At 35.4% G+C, this 20,562-nt stretch overlaps 1 protein-coding gene across 9 annotated transcripts in view; it reads right to left on the bottom strand.

Moving 5' to 3' along the window:
* The window catches only part of HMBOX1 (homeobox containing 1), a 180,052-nt gene that overhangs the window by 19,825 nt on the left and 139,665 nt on the right, over positions 1–20,562 (bottom strand). For all 9 annotated transcript variants that reach the window (XM_057722069.1, XM_057722068.1, XM_057722070.1 and 6 more), the window contains exon 6: positions 19,955–20,108. In XM_057722069.1, coding sequence (XP_057578052.1) covers positions 19,955–20,108 — 154 coding nt within the window. The remainder of the gene's footprint in view (positions 1–19,954; positions 20,109–20,562) is intronic.

The following is a 20,562-nucleotide window of genomic DNA, read 5'->3' on the forward strand; positions in this document are numbered from 1 at the left end:
CAGCAATGACATCAGAAGAGAGGGAAAGGAAGACCAGCTTGCCAGGGGTTGCAGTGATGGCAAGACAACCCTTAGATTTTACAGGACCCAATTCCACTCCCACAAAGTGGTTTTCGTGGGGGAAAGAACAGTACAATGATCAGGCTAAGAAAAAATGACATTGAGGCATTTAAAAGTATTTTTTCTGCTGTTTCTGAGTCATTTTGAGTGGGTCACTTTATTGAATTATTGTTTATCGTTGAATTGAACTGAAGGCCTTACAATTTTAACAAAGTTAGAAAATACTGTATTACTCTATGCCCACCCCAAGTCTAATATGTCTGGCAGAGGAGAGAGGGGACACCATTTTATAATTCTGTTAAAGTTGAAGGGTCCTCTTAGTCAATTCAATCAAGTTGAAGGAACACTTACTGATGTCAGACTTTATGCATAGCACTGTGCTAGCCTATGAACCAGATGGGTGTAACCAAACCCTAGTATGCAGCGGCACATAAACTACATTACTGAAGTACCAGGTAAAATTTACTGATGGCGAAATAATTCATTCTGGTAAAGATATGGCTCAAATTTCCTTCCTAACAAGGCATGGCTATAACAGAAGTCAGTAGGAAAACTGAATTTTATAATTTTATAATAATCCACCTTTATGATACAAGTCAGCAAGGAAAAATATGGGTTGAAAAATTTTTAACTGCAAATGGCTGGGAAAAAAAAAGAAAGAAAATGGCTGCAATTGCAACATATTTCCTTGCCACATAGAAAAGGGAATATCATTTAGGATCTGTCTTTAAAAAGGAAGGCTAAGAAGATTTTCAAAGCAGTTTCTTTTTTCTTTTATTTGGCCATGCCACACAGCTTGTGGGATCTTAGTTCCCCGACCAAGGATCGAACCTGGGTCCTTGGCAGTGAAAGCGTGAAGTCCTAATAACTGGACTGCCAGGGAATTCCCAAAACAGTTTCAACAGTTTCAATTTTTTAATTCACAGGATGTTTTACAAATACTAGACACAAAAATCCACCCCTACCTACCCTCCCCCCCCCAATAATTTGAGTCGCTGTCATAAAAGAACTGTTATCAATGCTTTATATGTGAGAGGAAAAGTGGCACAAACAACCTAAAAAATGGCTTAAGAGATTTTTTTTTCCTATTAGAACAACCGTATTTCAGCAGTGGATGCAAATATGAATGCTTGAGAAAACGAATGTTGTACCTGTGGTAATACAAGGGTTTTCCACAATCTGGATACAAACTACTTCCCCAGCCTCATTTCCTGCCTTACTAACCATACACTCCAGTTACCTAATTTTCCGTGCCTCTGCATATACCGCTTCTACGGCCAAGAATGCCTTTCTTTCTTTTCCCAACCCATCAAAACTATACTGCTCTCCAAGAGCCAGCTTCAGTGTTACCTCAGTGTTGCCTTTCCTCACACCACTTTCCTCTATGTCCTACAGTACCTGGTGCCTATCTCTTCTGTGAGTTTTTTAAAACCTGACTCCTCCATTAGACTGAGACCTACTAGAGTAAAATCTTATCTTTAAATATGCTTCAGCACTCGTGTAATGACTGGCACACAGGTGATTAATCACTTTCTTTTGAGTAAAGAAATACTAAACAGACTTTTACTGGCTGAGGTTTAGGAATACAAAAAATGGTAACTTCAGAAAATTCCATTTGACAAAACCCAGAATACTTTATGAAAGTTCTTACTTTTTTGGTAGGAATATATTTGTTAAATACCTACTATGTATGTTATTTACCATGGGTAGTACTTCCCATGCACTATTGTTCAGTATTAAATCACAGCACTCCTATAAAATAGGTATGATTATTACTGTCATTTTATACATGTAGTAGGGAATTTGCCTAAGAATACATGGCTAGTGGGTAAGACAGTCGGGACTAAAACCCCAGTCTTTCTAACTAAAAATTCTGTGTTCTTCCATAAATGACCCAGAATTGCCAAAGCAATGGCTAAAAAAAAGAACAAAACAGAAGGCATAACCCTCCCAGACTTCAGACAATACTATAAAGCTACAGTAATCAAATATAATAGTATTGGCACAAAAACAAACATATGGATCAATGGAACAGAATAGCCCAGAAATAAACCCACATACCTACGGTCAATTAATCTTCCACAAAGGAGGCAAGAATATACAATGGGGAAAAGACAGTCTTTGGAGCAAGTGATATTGGGAAAGTTGGATAGCTGCATGTAAATCAATGAAGTTAGAACACACGCTCACAACCATGCACAAAAATAAACTCAAAATGGCTTAAAGACTTAATTATATGACATGACACTGTAAAACTCTTAGAAAACAGGCAAAACATTCTCTGACATAAATCGTACCAATGTTTTCTTAGATCAGTCTCCCAAGGTAACAGAAATAAAAGTAAAAATAAACAAATGGGTAATCAAACTAAAAGCTTTTGTACAGCAAAGAAAACCATAACCAAAATGAAAAGACAGCCTACAGACTGGAGAAAATATTTGCAAATGATAAGAATGACAAGGCCTAATTTCTAAAATATACAAACAGTTCATATAACTTGGTAACAAAAAAACAAACAACCCAATCGAAAAATGGGCAGAAGACCTAAATAGGCATTCCTCCAAAGAAGACATACAGATGGTCAACAGGCACATGAAAAGATGCTCAACATCGCTAATTATTAGAGAAATGCAAATCAAACTACAATGTGGTACCACCTCACACCAGTCAGAATGGCCATCATTAAAAGGTCTACAAGTAACAAATGCTAGAGAGGGTGTGGAGAAACATTTATATTCCTGCTATTGGTGGGAATGTAAATTGGTGCAGCCACTCCAGAAAACAGTATGGAGGTTCCTTTGAAAACTAAAAAATAGGGTTGCCATATCATCCTGCAATCCCACTCCTAGGCATATATCCAGAGAAAACTATAATTCAAAAAGATACATCCACCCTAATGTTCACTGCAGCACTATTTACAATAGCCAAGACATGGAAACAACCTAAATGTCTACTGACAGATGAATGGATAAAGAAGATTTGGCAAATATTTACAATGGAATACTACTTAGCCCTACAAAAAGAATGAAATGATGCCATTTGCAGTAACATGGATGCACCTAGAGATGATCATACTAAGTGAAGTAAGTCAGAAAGAGAAAGACAAATACTGTATGAAATCACTTATATGTAGAATCTAAGATATGACACAAAAGAACTTATTTATGAAACAGAAACAGACTCACAGACATAAAGAACAGACTTGTGGTTGCCAAAGGGGGAGATGGGGTGGGGGAGGGATGGACTGAGAGTTTGGGACTAGCAGATGCAAACTAGTATATATAGAATGGATAAACAATGAGGTCCTGCTGTATAGCACAGGGAACTATATTTGGTATCCTGTGACAGACCATAATGGAAAAGAACATGAAAAAGAATGTATGTATATGTATAACCAAATCATTTGCTGTAGAGTAGAAATTAATACAACGTTGTAGATCAACTATGCTTCAATAAAATAATTTTTTTTAAATCTGTTCTTAACCACTATATTATCAGAAACAAACGGAAAGACAAAAAGTTACACAAGATGCACAAACTATTTGACATTTAGGGGAAACCATTTATTTCAAAGTTTTATTCCTGCTCGCAACCTTTATCTTTGTATGCTAATGTCTTTTTTCATTATTGTAATAATGCAATTTTTCTTCTATTGCTTAACATTATTTCGTTCACGTTTTTCTTAGAATTTACACACGCCACATCTGTTACTTTACCACTGCATAGCATGTAATAACCTAGGGGCTTGCTAAACAGCTATCATGGTTAAATGTAAATAAGTTGAAAAAAACTCACTGAATTTCCTATCCAAAGTCACTATCTTGGTTAGACACCTGTCCTCTGATCCTAGATGTGAAAAAGATATTTTCTTTAGCTAGTCCACTCAACTCAGCAGCAACATAACAAAGAAAAAAATGAGATGTAAGTGTCTCTGCAATTGTAAAATACTGAAGAAAGTTTTACTCTTAGAGATAAAATGAAAAATAGGAGAAGCAAATTTTTTCCAAGCAGTGAGAAACGTTTTTAGTTATCTCATTTTATAAGGAAGAAGGAATAGACCGATAAAAAGTAGATGAACAGGGACTTCCCTGGTGGTCCAGTGGTAAACAATCTGCCTACCAATGCAGCGGATGCAGGTTGGATCCCTGGTCAGGGAACTTAAAGATCCCACATGCTGCAGGGTTACTAAGCCCGCGCCACAGCTACTGAGCTCACGTGTCGCAACCAGAGAGCCTGCGTGCCACAAACTACAGAGCCCACACACTATACAACTAGAGAAGAGAAAACCTGCATGCTGCAACTAAAGATAAGCCCAAGTGCCGCAACAAAAGATCGCGCATGCCTCAACGAAGATCCTGAGTGCTGCAACTAAGACCTAATGCAGACATAAACAAACTAGGTGAACAATAATTTCTTTGCATTTTTTAGGTTGCAATACCCTTAAGGTATTTAATTACTATAAATGAAGAAATTGAGGGACCAGAGTACAAGTTGATTGCCAAACAAGTTACTGAGATTATGTGGGGGTGTGTGTGTGTGTGTATGTGTGTGTGTGTGTATGTGTGTGTATATATGAATGAAGTCCTAGATAATTGGCCCTCTCATAGAACTTGGTTATCATGGAACTGATTTTGTTCTTTGAAGTTAGTCTATTCATTCATGTAGTTATACAAAGCACCAATTATTTTTCAAAGGTTTACTTCTAGAGTGAGAAGTATCTTCCTATCAAAAGCCACTGAGTCTTAGAGGGAACAAAGGCTCCACACATAACAAGAAATTATTTAGAATCATACAGCAATGCTATTTTGAGAATTTTAAGGGCCCTTAGAAATTATATAACATTTACTCATTCTTTGAGAAATATATATTGACCAATTTGCTTTTTAAATGAAATAGGCTAATAATACTTTATTCAGTAAGTAAAAGAATAAGTAAAGCATATACTTAAGTTTACATTATGAGCAACTAAGAGGCAACTAAGAAGAACAGAGGTGGGAGGGTAGGAAGCATACTTAAAAGAAAGTGTGAGAAGAAAATGGAAAAAAATGAATAGAAATTTCTCTGGCAAACTAAGGAACAGAAAGTGTGGACCCTCGAGGAAGATATAGAAAGGAGTTTGGGAGGGAAAAAGGAAGATTAAGAGGTCCTGAGAGAAATAAGAGATAAAGAAACACAGACAAGAAGAAAGTTAGTTAAATGTAATAAGGACTTTTGTTTTATTCATCTTTGCATCTCAATTCTTAGCATATAGCTTAGCACATAGCAGACACTCAATACATGTTTACCTAACAAAAAATAAAGAGAACGAACAGAAAAGTTCAACATTACACTAAAAAAAAAAAAAACATTCTATGGTTCGTATGGCTATGGGTTCAAAATAAGCAACTTAAACGCATTTTTTCTGGAGTTTGGCCAAGTTAAGTAGCTTCTTGATTCTTGTTTTAAAACACAAACTGTTTGAACTAGATGATCTTTAGGGTCTTTTCCTTATTCTCTGCAGAAACAGTGACCAAATACAAGTAAATGAAATCAAGGGAAGGTTCTTAAACGTTGCTTAAACTGAATCAATGGTCAGCAGACGCAATTTATATATTTTTGTACAACAAAGGCAAAACGGTCCCTTTGTTGTTCACATGATACAAGCTGTCATTCAAAGAAACACCTGGATGGGTCTCAGTCTCTCAGAAGAGCAATATTAGGCAAGCATTTATAAGTATTTCTGCTCCAATTTTTTTCTGGCTAGGTGTAATCTTACTAAAATGAACAGGGTCTCTTACTCCAGGGATTTCTATACAGTACGAATGATACCAAATGATACTGGGACACTATGCTACACAAAATAATACAGAAGGATACTGCTAAGGAGGAAAAGGTGATTATTTTTCCCTTTACAAAGTAATAGGATTCTCTTAAAGAGATACAGTGCTTTTTTTTTTAAGTGAGAGAAATTTTTACTAGGAAAACAAGCAGTTATTTCTCCATTTTTATGGTAATTAGGAAAGTCTCAAACTATAAGGCAAAACAAGATAAAAAAATTAAAAGAAAATGTGGCTTCATGAAATGAAAGATGAAGTGGAGAAGATTTCTTGTATAAAAAACTTTTAAATCACACAGTGGTAATTAAAGGTAATAAAAGAATAATGGGAAGTGGCACCATGAAACTAGGGCAGGTTAATACCATTTGAGATTACTATAAAAGAACATAGAAGAAACAGATCTTCCAATGCCACTTCAAGTTTGAACCTATGCAACTCTCTGTCTGTATTTTAGTCCCACATACAAAAGTGTACACCATATATCATCAGAATTCAGCATGTTTCAGAGTCAGAAGACTAGGAAAAGTGATGTTCCCTGCAGGTCAGGGTTTTGATGACTGGCAAAATACTAGCAAGCTTGCACTGCAGTTTCTGAACCACACCCAGTCTGCAGTTAAATATAGAATTTAGTTTCTGGAACTATTGGTCTTCTTAACCTTCACAGTCCAAGTATTCACTGAAAAAATTAAAAGTAAAAAGGAGAAAGGAAAGAGACTGAAACCAAAATACAAGTACTAATAAACTGTGCGTGCTGGGAAGAATTCCAAAATGCTGTAAATACCAAGAGAATTAAATTACAGAAACCTCAGGCAACATTCTAGAAACACACTTTACAAATAGATTTGTCTCTTCTATGCTGACTCTCCCAGGATGTACAACAGATTTATATAAAATGCATTTGTGTACTAGACCCAGGTCTCTAATTTAGATTACATATTCAGACTGTATAACATGTCAGGTTAATAGCGTAACACCAAATTTAGAACTATGATTTAATTTTGGTTTGTTATAGTATTGTGGTTGTGAAGTTATTTTTGTTCATAAAGAGGAACTTTTATGCTAAGAAACTATTTTTACATGCTTAAATTTTAGAGGGAGAGACACTCAAGTTGAAATTTTTAATACCGATTCTTTGCCTGTTGGGGAGAATAATTTGAGTTAATTTTTAAAAGTTGTTTTGGAGATTGACAAAGGTTAAAACAACAACAAAAGGTGTTTTCCTTATAATTTCAGAGGGTTCTGGGCTTTAGTAATGATTTTGTTTTGTAATAGCTCACTGAAGATGAACATGAAAAGAATCTAAGAGGAACAAAAAACAAACCATACGTGTACTGTTTCCATTTAAAAAAACCCATGAAACAGTTTTAATTGTGAACACACACAGAGATATTCATTTTGCCTTCACTTTCCTGGACACACCCAGGCACAGATTCATCATTCAGCTACTCTGATGAAAAATAACAGCAATAAGTAACCTATATACATAAATCTGATTCCAAAGTGGGTACTCTCAACCATTATACTCTATTGCTTCTACATGTCACAGGGTGCTCTTATTTATTCCTGTATCTAGTCAAAGCCTTCAAGTTGTTGCTTCTTTTTCTATCTTGCTTAATTGGGCTGAAAAACCTATATATGGAGATTTGAAGATTTCTTTCATCTTTCTCCTTTGAGACCAGAATAGGTATAATAGCCAGATCTCACCCTTTTGTGTCCCCATCAAATACCTGAATGCGCCAAAGACATACCTGTTTCCAAAGCTGAAAGAATACCCAGTCCGAATGGCAGAAAGGTTAAAAAGGAAAGAGTACATCAGAAGCTTTGTTTTTTAGGCCATAAGGCCTCCACAACTTCTGACCATAAACTCTAAAGACTTCAGTTCTACTAGGTTCATCATCCTTTAGTCCTTCCCCCTGAAATGTATCCATTCTCTCCATCCCTAGCACTTCGCCTCATACCTAGTAAGTACTTTGTTGAATGAATGAACAAAGGGACAGTTAGATTTGCTGAATAAAAATCACATTTGAGTCTGACATATTATTTGTATGAGTAGGTATTTCAGACATATGATATAGATGATGTTATTTCCCTTGTGAATGTGTAAACTACTTGAGTTAAGCCTAGCTCAGTGCTAGCACATAATAGATGCTCTATAAATAAGTGACTGAATTAATAACTATTAGTCAATTATCTAATTCTGTTTTGTCCATTAAAATCTAGTCAAGTCCCGGGCTTCCTAGGTGGTGCAGTGGTTAAGAATCCGCCTGCCATTGCAGGGGACACGGGTTTGATCCCTGCTCCAGGAAGATCCCACATGCCTCAGAGCAACTAAGTCCGCGCACCACAACTACTGAGCCTGCGCTTTAGAGCCCGTGAGCCACAACTATTGAGCCCATGTGCTGCAACTACTGAAGCCCACGCAACTAGAGCCCGTGCTCCACAACAAGAGAAGCCACGGCAATGAGGAGCCCTCGCACCACAACGAAGAGTAGCCCCACTCGCCACAACTAAAAAAGCCCGTGCACAGCAAAAGGAGACCCAACACAGCCAATAAAATAAATAAATTTATTAAAAAAAAATCTAGTCATCCCCTTTAAATAACAACAAAAATCTTTATAATTATGGAAAATTTAAAAATGACATAAATACAATATACCCATGACCCCCCACGTACCTATTATCCAGCTTCAACAATTTTCAATCATTTTTCCACTTTTGCTTTATCTTTCCCTCTTTACAATCTCCTTATGCTCTTAAGCAAGTGGAAGGTTGCATCACATGTTAATCTAGTGGCATCAGATTAACATATGGTCAAGTCCATATATTAAAAACAATCAGTGTACACCCAAACAAAAATATACCCCTCTTAGTTAATAAGGAGAGCTCAAATCCATATAGTAAGCACTATCTAAAGGTCATGCCACTTATTAGCTTCGTGGCCCTGAGAAGGTATTCAACCTCTTAGAGCCTTGGTTGCCTCATTAGAAAAGGAGAAACTAAGACTGTTATGAGGCTTAAATGTGGAGGATAAATATATGTGAACCTCCCAATACTGTACTAAATAACTGTTTCTTTTAAAAAAGCTATATTGAGATAAAATTCCCATATCCCCAAATTCACCCATTTAAATTGCACAATTCAGTAGCACAATTCAATAGCGTTTAGCATATTCAGAGTTGCGTGAGCATCATCACAATCAATTTTAGAAATTTCCATCACCCCAAAAAAGAAGCCCACACTCCTTAACCTTCATCCTCCCCCACAATATCCCTAGCCTCCCCAGCCCTAGGAAGCAACATATCTACGTTTTGCCCCTACAGATTGGCTTATACTGGATATTTCATATAAAGGGAATCATACAACATTGTCCTATGTGACAATAAATGTTTCTGGAACTAGATATTTTAAAAGTCAAATATGTGGTACAACGCAATGAGGTCAGAGAGATGGAAAAGGCTGAAAAAGGGAGACTGAGATTTTTATCTATCTATCTATCTATCTATCTATCTATCTATCTATCTATCTATCATCTATCTACTGTAAGCCAGGCAGATATGTACTAGGGAATATTACTGAAGTGCTGTGGGGATGGTAAGGGGTAGGAAAATAGCATGTGTAGTGTTACATGAGAACAGGTGGGTAGTTAGTGAAATTCTCCTCTGAGTCCTTCACTTTCCTCATTTAAATGGGAAGAAAGATCATCATGAGACTGAGGATGGGGAGTTTACAGAGAGAACAAAGTGTGAAATAATTGTTTAGGAGAGTGGGAAAGAATGAACCAGGAAGGTATAGTATGATTGTCTGGCAGAATTAAAGACCCACTTGAGGTTCATGGTCATGAATTTAAAATGAGATCAGTCAGAAGGGTTTAAAATTTTTCTGCAGCCATATTTAGCCGCAAAAATGCAATCACATAAGCAAAAATGTAGGAAGAGAAGAGATTAATTTAAACAGGGTATATTCTTACTCATGGCTTTAACTGTACCTACTGTATTGACGACTCCTAAATTCTCCATTTCTAGTGCCACTGAAATCTCCTAACAGAAATCTTGAGGTGATTTCACAGTCAAAGCTCTAGTAGAAGGAACTTAGATAGAAAGAGAACATTTGATCAATACTGGTTATGAGAAAGGCATTCTACTATGTGCTTTACCTATGTTATCTCACTCATAACTCTTCTCATAATAACCAACTTCATTTTACAGAAAACTGAAATTCCCAAAGATTAACATAAGGTGAAACTGGGACTAAACCATAAGTATGACTCTGACTTTTTACTCTATCATAGTATTTACCTCTTCTTTTTATAAATATGGCAGTTGGGGATAAGAGATATTAAATGATTTGCCCAAAGTCAAACTGTTCTCTAGTGGTACAGATGTTGTCTCCCAGATGAATGCTCTCTGAGCATCACCACTGTTAAACTCTCTCTTACACTTCCTGCTCTGTCATCTCTATGCTCAATCTGTAACTAGGTTAGAAAGCTGTTTTCTTCAATTTTTTTCTGATATCTATTATCTTTTATCTATTTTCTTCCCCTCTGCTTTAATATTATAGTTTGGGCCCTCATCACTGACACATAGATTACTCTAACAGGCTCCATCTATTTCTCCTCAACCTATTTACATATGAGCTAGTCACTTCTTTTCTGAGATTCTTACATATAAACTATAAATAATAAAATATCCACAGTACAGAATTGTGAAGATTAAATAAGCTCACTTATCACAATGAATAATTATCAATAAGATCAATAATTATACACTGTAAAATCCTACTGAAATGTAAGCTATTATTATCTTAAGATTTATGAGGGGCAGATGCTACAACTTACCTTTATTCTACATTTATTTTACCTTGGCTCTAGGCATCTGGTACAAGTTCAAATACATACTTAGTTGGCTGATTTCTTGCCAATCTTCCATACTCCTACTAACATTATCTAATAGACCAATCTGATCACGTACAATCTCCTTTATGATAAAGCCTGAACACCAAAGCTATAGTATAATTAAGCGTGGTCTTATTTAATTATAGAGTGTATAGCATGACTAAGTCCTGTATAATCCAAGTAGAGATGCTGCTGATGAAAAACCCTATGTTCTGCCACAGAGAATCTTCTAACATCATACTATCCTTTCTGTGATTCTCTAACTGTCCATCATCTATCTAAATGCAGCCAAATGTCACCAGTTTGGTATAGTCTTCCTGACTCTCTCCTCTACTTGCATGCATCTCATAATCCCATAAATTTAATTCCTCATTTTCATAATAGCAGTCATTCCTCAGTTCTGTAATTGCTTATACGATAAGTACCTCCCCACCCCAAGTCTGTGAGGAAATATATTTTGGGGCAACTATAGAGTTAAAGAGAGGAAAGTTCTTCTTTATAGAAGAATTCCAGCTGAGCAATGCAGAAAAAGTTAAAACAAAATAAAACTGGAATATAACCATTTGCAAACCTCTTATGAAAAAAGTGACTAGGAAAAAATCATCAATGGCTACAAAACAGTGGTTCTCAATCCTAACTGTACTTTAGAATCACTTGGGAACTTTTCAAATATACTTCTGCCTAGGCCCCACACCCAGAGATTATGGTTCAGCTGGTCAGGGGTATAGGCTCACTGTTATTTTTTAAAGCTCCCAGATGATCCTAATATGCAGCCAAGGTTAAGCATCACTGCCCTAAACTATGCTGTAGATGGGGACCTTTCTAATAAGTGGATCAGGATGATAGCACTGAATCTACTGATTAACCTTACAGTTACTAAAAATGGGGGACAGACATTATATGTCTCCTTATATGATGCAATAGGAAGAACAAAGCACCAGTTATGTGCCAAAGAACTGAATCAGACTCTAATCAGGACTTTAGATCTAACTACCAGTCTACAGAAAATACGTGGTCATGTAATGAGACATTAAAAGGATGTAATTGGCCAAATCTAAAATGTGGGAAAATCAACAGGACAAAATACCCTGGGGTCTCTTTAACAAATAAATAGCATGGAAAACGTGTCTGTGTGTATGTGTGTTTATGTGTGTATAAGAAACTTAAAATTAAGTGATGCAAGAGACCAAATGGAGTGTATAAAAATACATGTTTAATGAACAGGTGAATGAATGAATGAATGCTAATTAGAGAGAAAAGACCCATCATTACAAATGATGAATTATTAAATCTTGTACCTTGAAAAGCAGGGCCAGATGTGGAAAAGGATGTGGAAGCATAATAATTTTGATATGTGAATTAGTGAAATACTTCTGTTTCTGTCATGGTCACACAGAACATTTTCTAAAATATTTCGATGGACTTAACGTTTGGTTTTTAATTTATACTTCTATTTTCCTTAAGATTTTGAGTAAAGAGAAAAATAAAAACAAATCATTATGGGTCAAATATGACCACTGTTTTTCTAATGAAGATGAGATACAGTTGTTCTGTATTAGAGCTGCCCAACAAAATTTTCTGTGATGATAGAAATGTTACATATCTGTGTTGTCTAAAACTACAGTCAGAAACCATACATGACTACTGGACGCTTGAAACGTGGCTACTGTGACTAAGGAACTGAATTTTAAATTTTTAAAAATTTATATAATTTAAATCTAAATAGCCACAGGTGGCCATCATCAGACAGCACAGTTCTAGATGACTGTAGCTCTCCTTTCTATCTGCAATATTTCCCCCTTCCTTTTGACCTAATTAAATCACCACATCCCCTATTAGCAATATAAGATCTTGAAGCACAATGTACCTTTCCTTTCATACATGTATTACAATTGCAATTTTACCTCACTTTGTGTGATTATTTCATTAACTTCTGTTTCTCCAACCTGATTCTCTAGGAGGGAGTTTGCAATGTTCACCATTGCATTGCTGTCACTACAGTGACAATCAAATATTTATTAAGTAAATGTTACTATTAGGCAACATCGTGCAGTTGAGTTTTTGTGATATATGAAGGCTTTTACATTTCTTACGGTTCCGTGTGATCTGATCCAAAATTTAGATCATCCTTTAACACGCATATAATATACATACAAAAGTGGAGAGAACTGTACCATGAACCCCCAGGTAAACACCACCCAACTACAGAAATCAGAAATTTACTGATACCACTTGTTTTATACATACCCTTGCCCCTACCTTTACGCCTTGTTTATTCTGAAGTAAATCCCACATATCATTTCATCATATTATTATACATTTCAATAAATGTTTCTAAAAGACAAGAATTCTAATTTTTTAACTGTAGCACTATTTACATAACTGAAACAAGAATCACCACTTATCCAGTCAGTGTTCCAATTTCCTCAGCTGGCTGAAGGTTTCTTTTTCCCCAAACACGTGAAGAAACTGAGTTATTACTCTTAGGGTCTCTCACATCCTGAATTTGGTTGACGTGAATCCCCATGGTATTGTTTAACAAAACTTTGTTCCATATTTCCTGTAAACCTGGAGCTGGACCTACAGATTTGATGTGATTCAGCTTCAGTTTTGTTAGAAAGAACACTCTATAGGTGGTGTTAACATCCTCTAAGAGGTACGTAATGCCTGCTTGTCTGTCTTTATGGGCTATGGGTGATCACTGTCAGATCTATTATCTCATTAGGAGTTTGCAAAATAATGATACTCTAATTATATCATTTTTTTTTCATTTATTAGGTGGAATCCTTCCTTAGAGAAAAATTTTTTGGTTAATCAAAGTTCATGTGTGCAAAAAAAAGTTAAATTCTCCGTGCTTCCCTTTTACCACTTTCAAATATTTAGTTGGGTCTCTAACATTCTCCAGGTGTGACCAGTAACTTTTTTAGTATCATTATTACACATAGATTTTAATAAGTTTGATGAGATTCAATATATTACAATTGGTATTATTATTAGTGTTCAAACTGTCCCCTTCTTTGGACAGCGGGAGTTTCAAGTTAGCGCCTGAGTCCTTTTGATATCAGTCACTTATCTGTAATAGCTTTCTTGCTTTAACATGATGTCCAGTCTCATCATGTATATTTCTTGCCCCAGGCTTGGAATCAGACATTTCTCCAAGGAGTGCTAATGGTATTTAAGACCTCAACCTGGGCTCCAGGCATGCTAATTTCTACTAGGTTAATCAATGTCTAGAGAGGCCTTTTGAGTAGGAAGAGGTGGGAAGTAACACCACCCCCCTTTTTTTCAAGAGAAAATATAATTCATATTATTATTTATAACTGAAACTTAAGATTACAAGATTTTCCTACCAAAATTATAGCTGGCTTCTTAGCAAAAGCTGACAAGCTGATCCTAAAATTCATATGGAAAATGCAAGGGACTCAGAATAGCTAAAACAATTTTGAAGAAGAAAGAAAAATTTTTACTTCCAGATTTCAAAATTTACTATGATGCAAGAGTAACCATGACAGTGCAGTATAAGAACAGACATATATATATCAATGGAACAGACCTGAGAGTCCAGAAATGCACCCTCATATTTATAGTCAATTGATTTTGACAAGTGTGCCAAGACTATCAATGGGAAAAGAACAGTTTTTTCAGCACTGTTGGACAACTGGATACTCACATGCAAAAGAATGTTGCTGGGTCCCTACCTCACATCATATATAATTAACTCAAAATGGATCAAAGACTTAAATGTAGGAGTTAAAAGTATAAAACTCTTAGAACAAACACAGGAATAAATCTTGGTTACTTTGATTTAGGCACAGCCTTCTTAGATGACACATAAAGACACAAACAACAGACAAAAAAATAAATTGAACTTCATCAAAATTAAAAACTTGCATGCTTCAGGGTCTTTCTGAAGACTCCATACTCCCAATGCATGGGGCCCGGGTTCGATCCCTGGTTAGGAACTAGACCCCGCATGCATGCCGCAACTAAGAAGCCCGCCTGCTGCAACTAAGACCCAGCACAACCAACCAACCAACCAACCAAATAAATAAATCTTTAAAAAAAAAAAAAACCAGGGCTTCCTAAGTGGTGCAGTGGTTAAGAATCTGCCTGCCAATGCAGGGGACACGGGTTCAATCCCTGCTCCGGGAAGACCCCACATGCTGCGGAGCAACTAAGCCCGTGTACCACAACTATTGAGCCTATGTGCTGCAACTACAGAAGCCCATGCACCTAAAGCCCATGCTCCGCAATAAGAGAAGCCACGGCAATGAGAAACCCGCTCACCGCAAAGAAGAGTAGCCCCCGTTCGCATCAACTAGAGAAAGCCCGTGTGCAGCAACGAAGACCCAATGCAGCCAATAAGTTAATTAAATTAATAAAAAATAAAACACAAACAGCAACATTTAAAAAAAAAACAATAACAAACCCAAAACCAAAACACCTGCATGCTTCAAAGGTCATCATCTAGTATGTGAAAAGACCACCCACAGAATGTGAGAAAATATTTGCAGACCATATATTTGATAAGGGACTTGTACCTAGAATACATAAAGAAATTTTACAATTCAATATAAAAAGACAACACAACTTTAAAAATGGGCAAAGGATCTAAACAGACATTCTCCAAGGACACACAGCCAACAGACATTGTGAAAAGATGCTCAACATCACTAGTTGGGGAAACACAAATCAAAACCATAATGAGATTCTACTTCACATACACTAGGAAGACTATAACCAATAAGACAGATGATAACAAGTGTTGGTGAGAAACTGGGACCATCATATGGTGCTAGGTGGAATGTAAAACGGTGGATCTGTTTTAGGAAAACAGTCTGGCAGTTCCCCAAAAGGTTGAACATAGAGTTACCATACGACCCAGCAATTCCACCAGTACACAAATTATGTTCATGGCAGCATTATTCACAATAGTTAAAAAGTGGAAACAACCTCAGGTGTCCATTAACTGATGAATGAATAAATAAAATATGGCACATCCATACAATGGAATATTAGTTGGCAATAAAAAGGAATGAAATACTGACACATGCAACATGGATGAAGCTTGAAGACACTACATTAAGTGAAAGAAGCGAGTCACAAAGGTCACACATTAATGCTTCCATTCATAGGAAATGTCCAGAACAGGCAAATCTATACAAGAGAGGAAGTAGACTAATAGTTACATGGAATTGGAAAGGACTGGGGTGGGTTGGGAGGAAGAGTGACTGCTACTGGGTACAAGGGTTTTTTGGGGGGTTGAAGAGAAGGTTCTACAATTGATTGTGGTGACTGGTGGTTACATAATTGTAAATATACTAAAAAGCAATGAATTGTACACTTTAAATAGGTGAATTATATCTCAATAAGGCTGTTATTAAAAGAAAACTTTTAGATAAATTTCTATTTTTATGCACACACATACACAAGATTACAGTGTTTTACACTTAATTCTTTTGATTTTATGTTTGTATCTCTTTTACACTGAAAACCTTGGTTCCTAGTAACATTAATGATTACTTGTCTTATCTATATCTACATCTGTATCTAAATCGAAATCGTATCTGAATAACAATATTGGTATTACCAAAATTAGTAAAAAAGTGTAATTTTTTTGTAGTTCTTTTTATTTCTAAGCTGTATCCTACCTAGGAAGCATAGTCAAAATTCTGTGGTGTAAAGTTATTTGATATATTTCCTGAGTGTTTCAGTCATCAACTTATACACAGGTTTATTTGTTTCATTTTAGTTATTTTTTTAGGGATCACCCTCCCCCCCATTTCAATTTAGTTTTATAATTACATATAATATTTATATGGTTACAATGTCAAAACAAGGTATATTCAGAGAAGTCTAGCTTCTACCCTTGTCCCTTTCAATCTGTTTTTTTTCTCTTCTCCTATTGGTAACCATTTTATCTATTTTATGGTTTATTCCTTCATTTTAAAACAAATTATAAGCAAATACATAAACACATAAATGATAGCATACTATATATATTTGATACTGCCTTTTTAAAAAAACATTATATCCTGGAGATCACTGTTATAGAGAAGTATTCATTCCAATAGCTGCAAAAATGCAAAAGCCTTTCAAATATTTAATAGCAATAGTACAGATGGTCACAGCATGATTTTCATTCTGTGAAAAGGAAAACTCCCTCCTTTTTTTCAGCTGCATAGCACTTCGTTAAGTGAGCCTCGATATCCAACATATGGATGTACTATATAATTTATTCACCTAGTTCACCAACAGACATTGGTTGGATTCAGTATTTTGATATAATTACAACATATAAGACCAAAAAGATAGGGCTGCTGTCTTCATATTTTTGCCAGTGTATCTTTGGGATAATTTTCTAGAAGTGGAAATGCTGAGTCAAAGAGCAAACCCATGAGTAACTTCCCCTAATATTGCCACATTCCTCTCCATGGAAGTGGTTCTATTTTGTATTCTCACAAGCAATGTGTGAGAGTGCCCATTTCTCTACAGCTCAATGAACAGTAAATGTTGTGGAATTGTTGGATTTTTGCCAATGTGATAGGAGAAAAATCACATTGGCGAAAATTACCTCAGTAGTTAGTCTAATTTTTTCTTAATGCGTGAAACTAAACATCTTTTCATATGTTTAAGGGCCATTTGCATTTGTTTTTCTGCTCATATCTTTTGTTCATTTTTCTAGAGTTGTTGGTATTCTCTCTCCTTTAAAAGATCTTTATATGTCATGGACAATAATAAGCAGCAAATATTTTTTCCAATTTTTCTTCTGTTTTTTTACTTTGCTCAGTTTATTCTGCCCCCAATTTTTCTTATGATTTATGTAATCATATTGCTTTTGGATTCTGAATCATAAGAAACATTTCACCATTTCCAGGATATGGAGGAATCACTCATGTTTTCTTCTGTTATTTATATGGATTCACTTTTTTGATTCATTTGAATTTACCTTGGTGTATGGTGTGAAGAATGGAATAATTTTTGACTTGTACTAATATATTTGAGTAAGGCTAGTACTTTGCTGGCTTTATAGTTTGTGCATATGTATTTATTCACCTATTCGGTCTAGGGAAAAAAATCAAAATTGCTCTGAGGCTAGGGAATTTTATATTCTGTGTTAGAAAATAAAAAGTTCCATTTTCACAGAATGAAAATCACACTGTGACCTTCTGCACTACTGCTATTAAAAACTTTGAAAGGCTTTTTGCATTTGTGAAACTACTGGCATAAACTATACACTTTCCTAGTAACTGTGCCAGGTAAGATAAAATTAAACCAAAGATAACCAATTCCTGGATTAAAGACACATTAATTAAAATTAAGGTTAAAAAGTGAAAACTAAGATTAAAGGGGAGCCTCACACAAGATAAGTGCTCAGTGTCTTTTTAAGTGAAATTTAATCAGTGTGATTTTGTGGCTAGTTCTTGCTGTCTTGGGAAAAAAATGAAAAGAACTGCAAAGGCTTCGAGGTTCAATTCTGAAAGTTTATTAGCAATATCACCCATTATTATTAATGTTAGCAATTTTTAAATTAATCCTTCCTCACACTGACATTATGTGACAAATGTATATTGGTATCTTCATGAAAAAATTAAATGGCTGATTCAATAGCACAATTAGTACTTATACCAACTAGAAACTAATATCACAGCTTATTTTGTTACTGAGAGGAAAATGTACAGTACTGAAAATAATTTAAGAGATATTATTTAAATGCACGTCTGTTATGTGGTAAGTTCTGGAGAAATTTTTTAAAAGAATCAAAATTTCTAAATAAGAAAAAAAGGGCAGACTGTAAATGTCAGGTCTCTAGGACAATAAAGTCTCACTCTTTCACTTTAACCACTCAAGTCTATGATGAATTATTATTTAATAAATGGCTTCACTTTTGATCTATAATAAAGAGAGTCAGGAAAAGAATAGATGATAACATCAATGAATATCTATAGTCCCAACCTTCTCCTTAAGTAAGGTTTTTAATTTCAACTTGATCACAAAAACAAAAAGATGGCCTCAACTTCAGCATTGAGAATCTCCCTCTCTTTCAGGTAGTGATATTAATGAGCTGGGAAATTATTAGGATATAGGCAAGAAGAGAGATGGCAAAAGTCCTAAATGACATATTGGCTATGGAAAACTATTCACTGTTGGCTGTGGAAAACCTACATTTTAGAGATGAGGAAGCTAGAGCTCAGATTTTGTGACCTGAACAAAGTCATACTGGTTAATGGCAAAGCCAAAATCAGGCTTCAGGTCTTCTGACTCTGAGTCAAATTCTCTTTCTAGTATACCATTCGATTGGTCAGATTAGATAATAGGGGAAAAAAATGTGAAGCTGGCTCAGTGTAAATATGTATTCTGTATCAAGCTTAGAAGTTAAACCTAGTTTTAAACATTCAATTCCATTCTTTTCTATTATTTAAATTATTGAGAAATCACGATATGAAGAAGTTCAATTGTTTTCACTTCTGCCTAATATATTCTTTTTCTCTACATTTGAATCTTAGGACGTAATTACTTTTCTAACAAAAAATTATTACCTTATTGCATATAAAACTCATCAAAACAAGATTCTGTAAACATTACTTACGGTATGAGACTAAAAGGATAATTATACTATAGGATCCACTCTAAATACAGAGAATATTTCATAAGCGCTTTTAATTAACTTATACGATTTCAAATTAGAAGACTGAAGCTAAGGTCAAATTCAAGTTTAAAAAATACTGATTATCTACCTGTGCTAGAGTCAGAGGATATGAATTCAGAATCAAAAATATGTACTTCTAGCCTTAGGGACTAAGCTTATTTAGGCCATACTCCTTATCAAAGAAAGTTAAGTCTCAGTAGCCTCCTACACAATTATTCAATATTTTTTATGAAAATAAGACAAAAGGGTTTTTCTAAAATATAATACAAAGATCTAAACTTAAAAAAAGTTCTAAAGTTTCTTAAATTACTGAGGACACAATTAAATTATATTGATAGATGCTAACTCCAGTTTTATGAAATTCTTAATGGTAAGATCATCTTATTTCAATAATACAGCACTTATAATATTCCAAAATACTTTTAAGAGATAGAACCTAGATCTCACATTACCTGTTTGAAATGAAGGGTCCACATCTACCCCTGGTTTCTCTTTCCTAAATTTGGGAGATTGTTCCTAGGAAAAGGAGACACGTACCTTTCCATGACAGCCAGGCACTCCTTTCTCCAGGTAAATCGACTCCCCCGTCGTAGTCGGAAGGTGCCAGATGTAGCTGAGACTGGGGGAGGTGTTTGTCTCCATTCCGGGTCCTCTATTGGAATGGGCGCTGGTCTCATACTTAGCGTAGCCCCTTAAAATAAACAATACATTTTTTTTGCAATTATCTTGCAACTTACTAAAAACCAATATGACAAATATAGCATGAAATCAACAATAAACTTTTGCCCCTTCACTGGAACTTGCAGGCCCAATACATTTGATATTTATATTTTTAAAAGATTATCTGACCAAAATAAAAATCCAAGGAGACAAAAACTCTTCCTTAAAAAGATCTAGAGTCTATCATACAGAGTGAAGTAAGCCAGAAAGAGAAAAACAAATACTGTATGCTAACTCATATATATGGAATCTAAAAAAATGGTACTGATGAACCCAGTGAAGAGGCAAGAATAAAGATACAGATGTGGAGACCAACTTGAGGACACGGGGCGGGGGGGGGGGGGGGGGGGGGGAGGTGGGACGAAGTGAGAGAGCAGCACTGACATATATACACTACCAAATGTAAAACAGATAGCTAGTGGGAA

Source organism: Hippopotamus amphibius, chromosome 2, assembly GCF_030028045.1.
Source record: "Hippopotamus amphibius kiboko isolate mHipAmp2 chromosome 2, mHipAmp2.hap2, whole genome shotgun sequence".
Lineage (NCBI taxonomy): Eukaryota > Metazoa > Chordata > Mammalia > Artiodactyla > Hippopotamidae > Hippopotamus > Hippopotamus amphibius.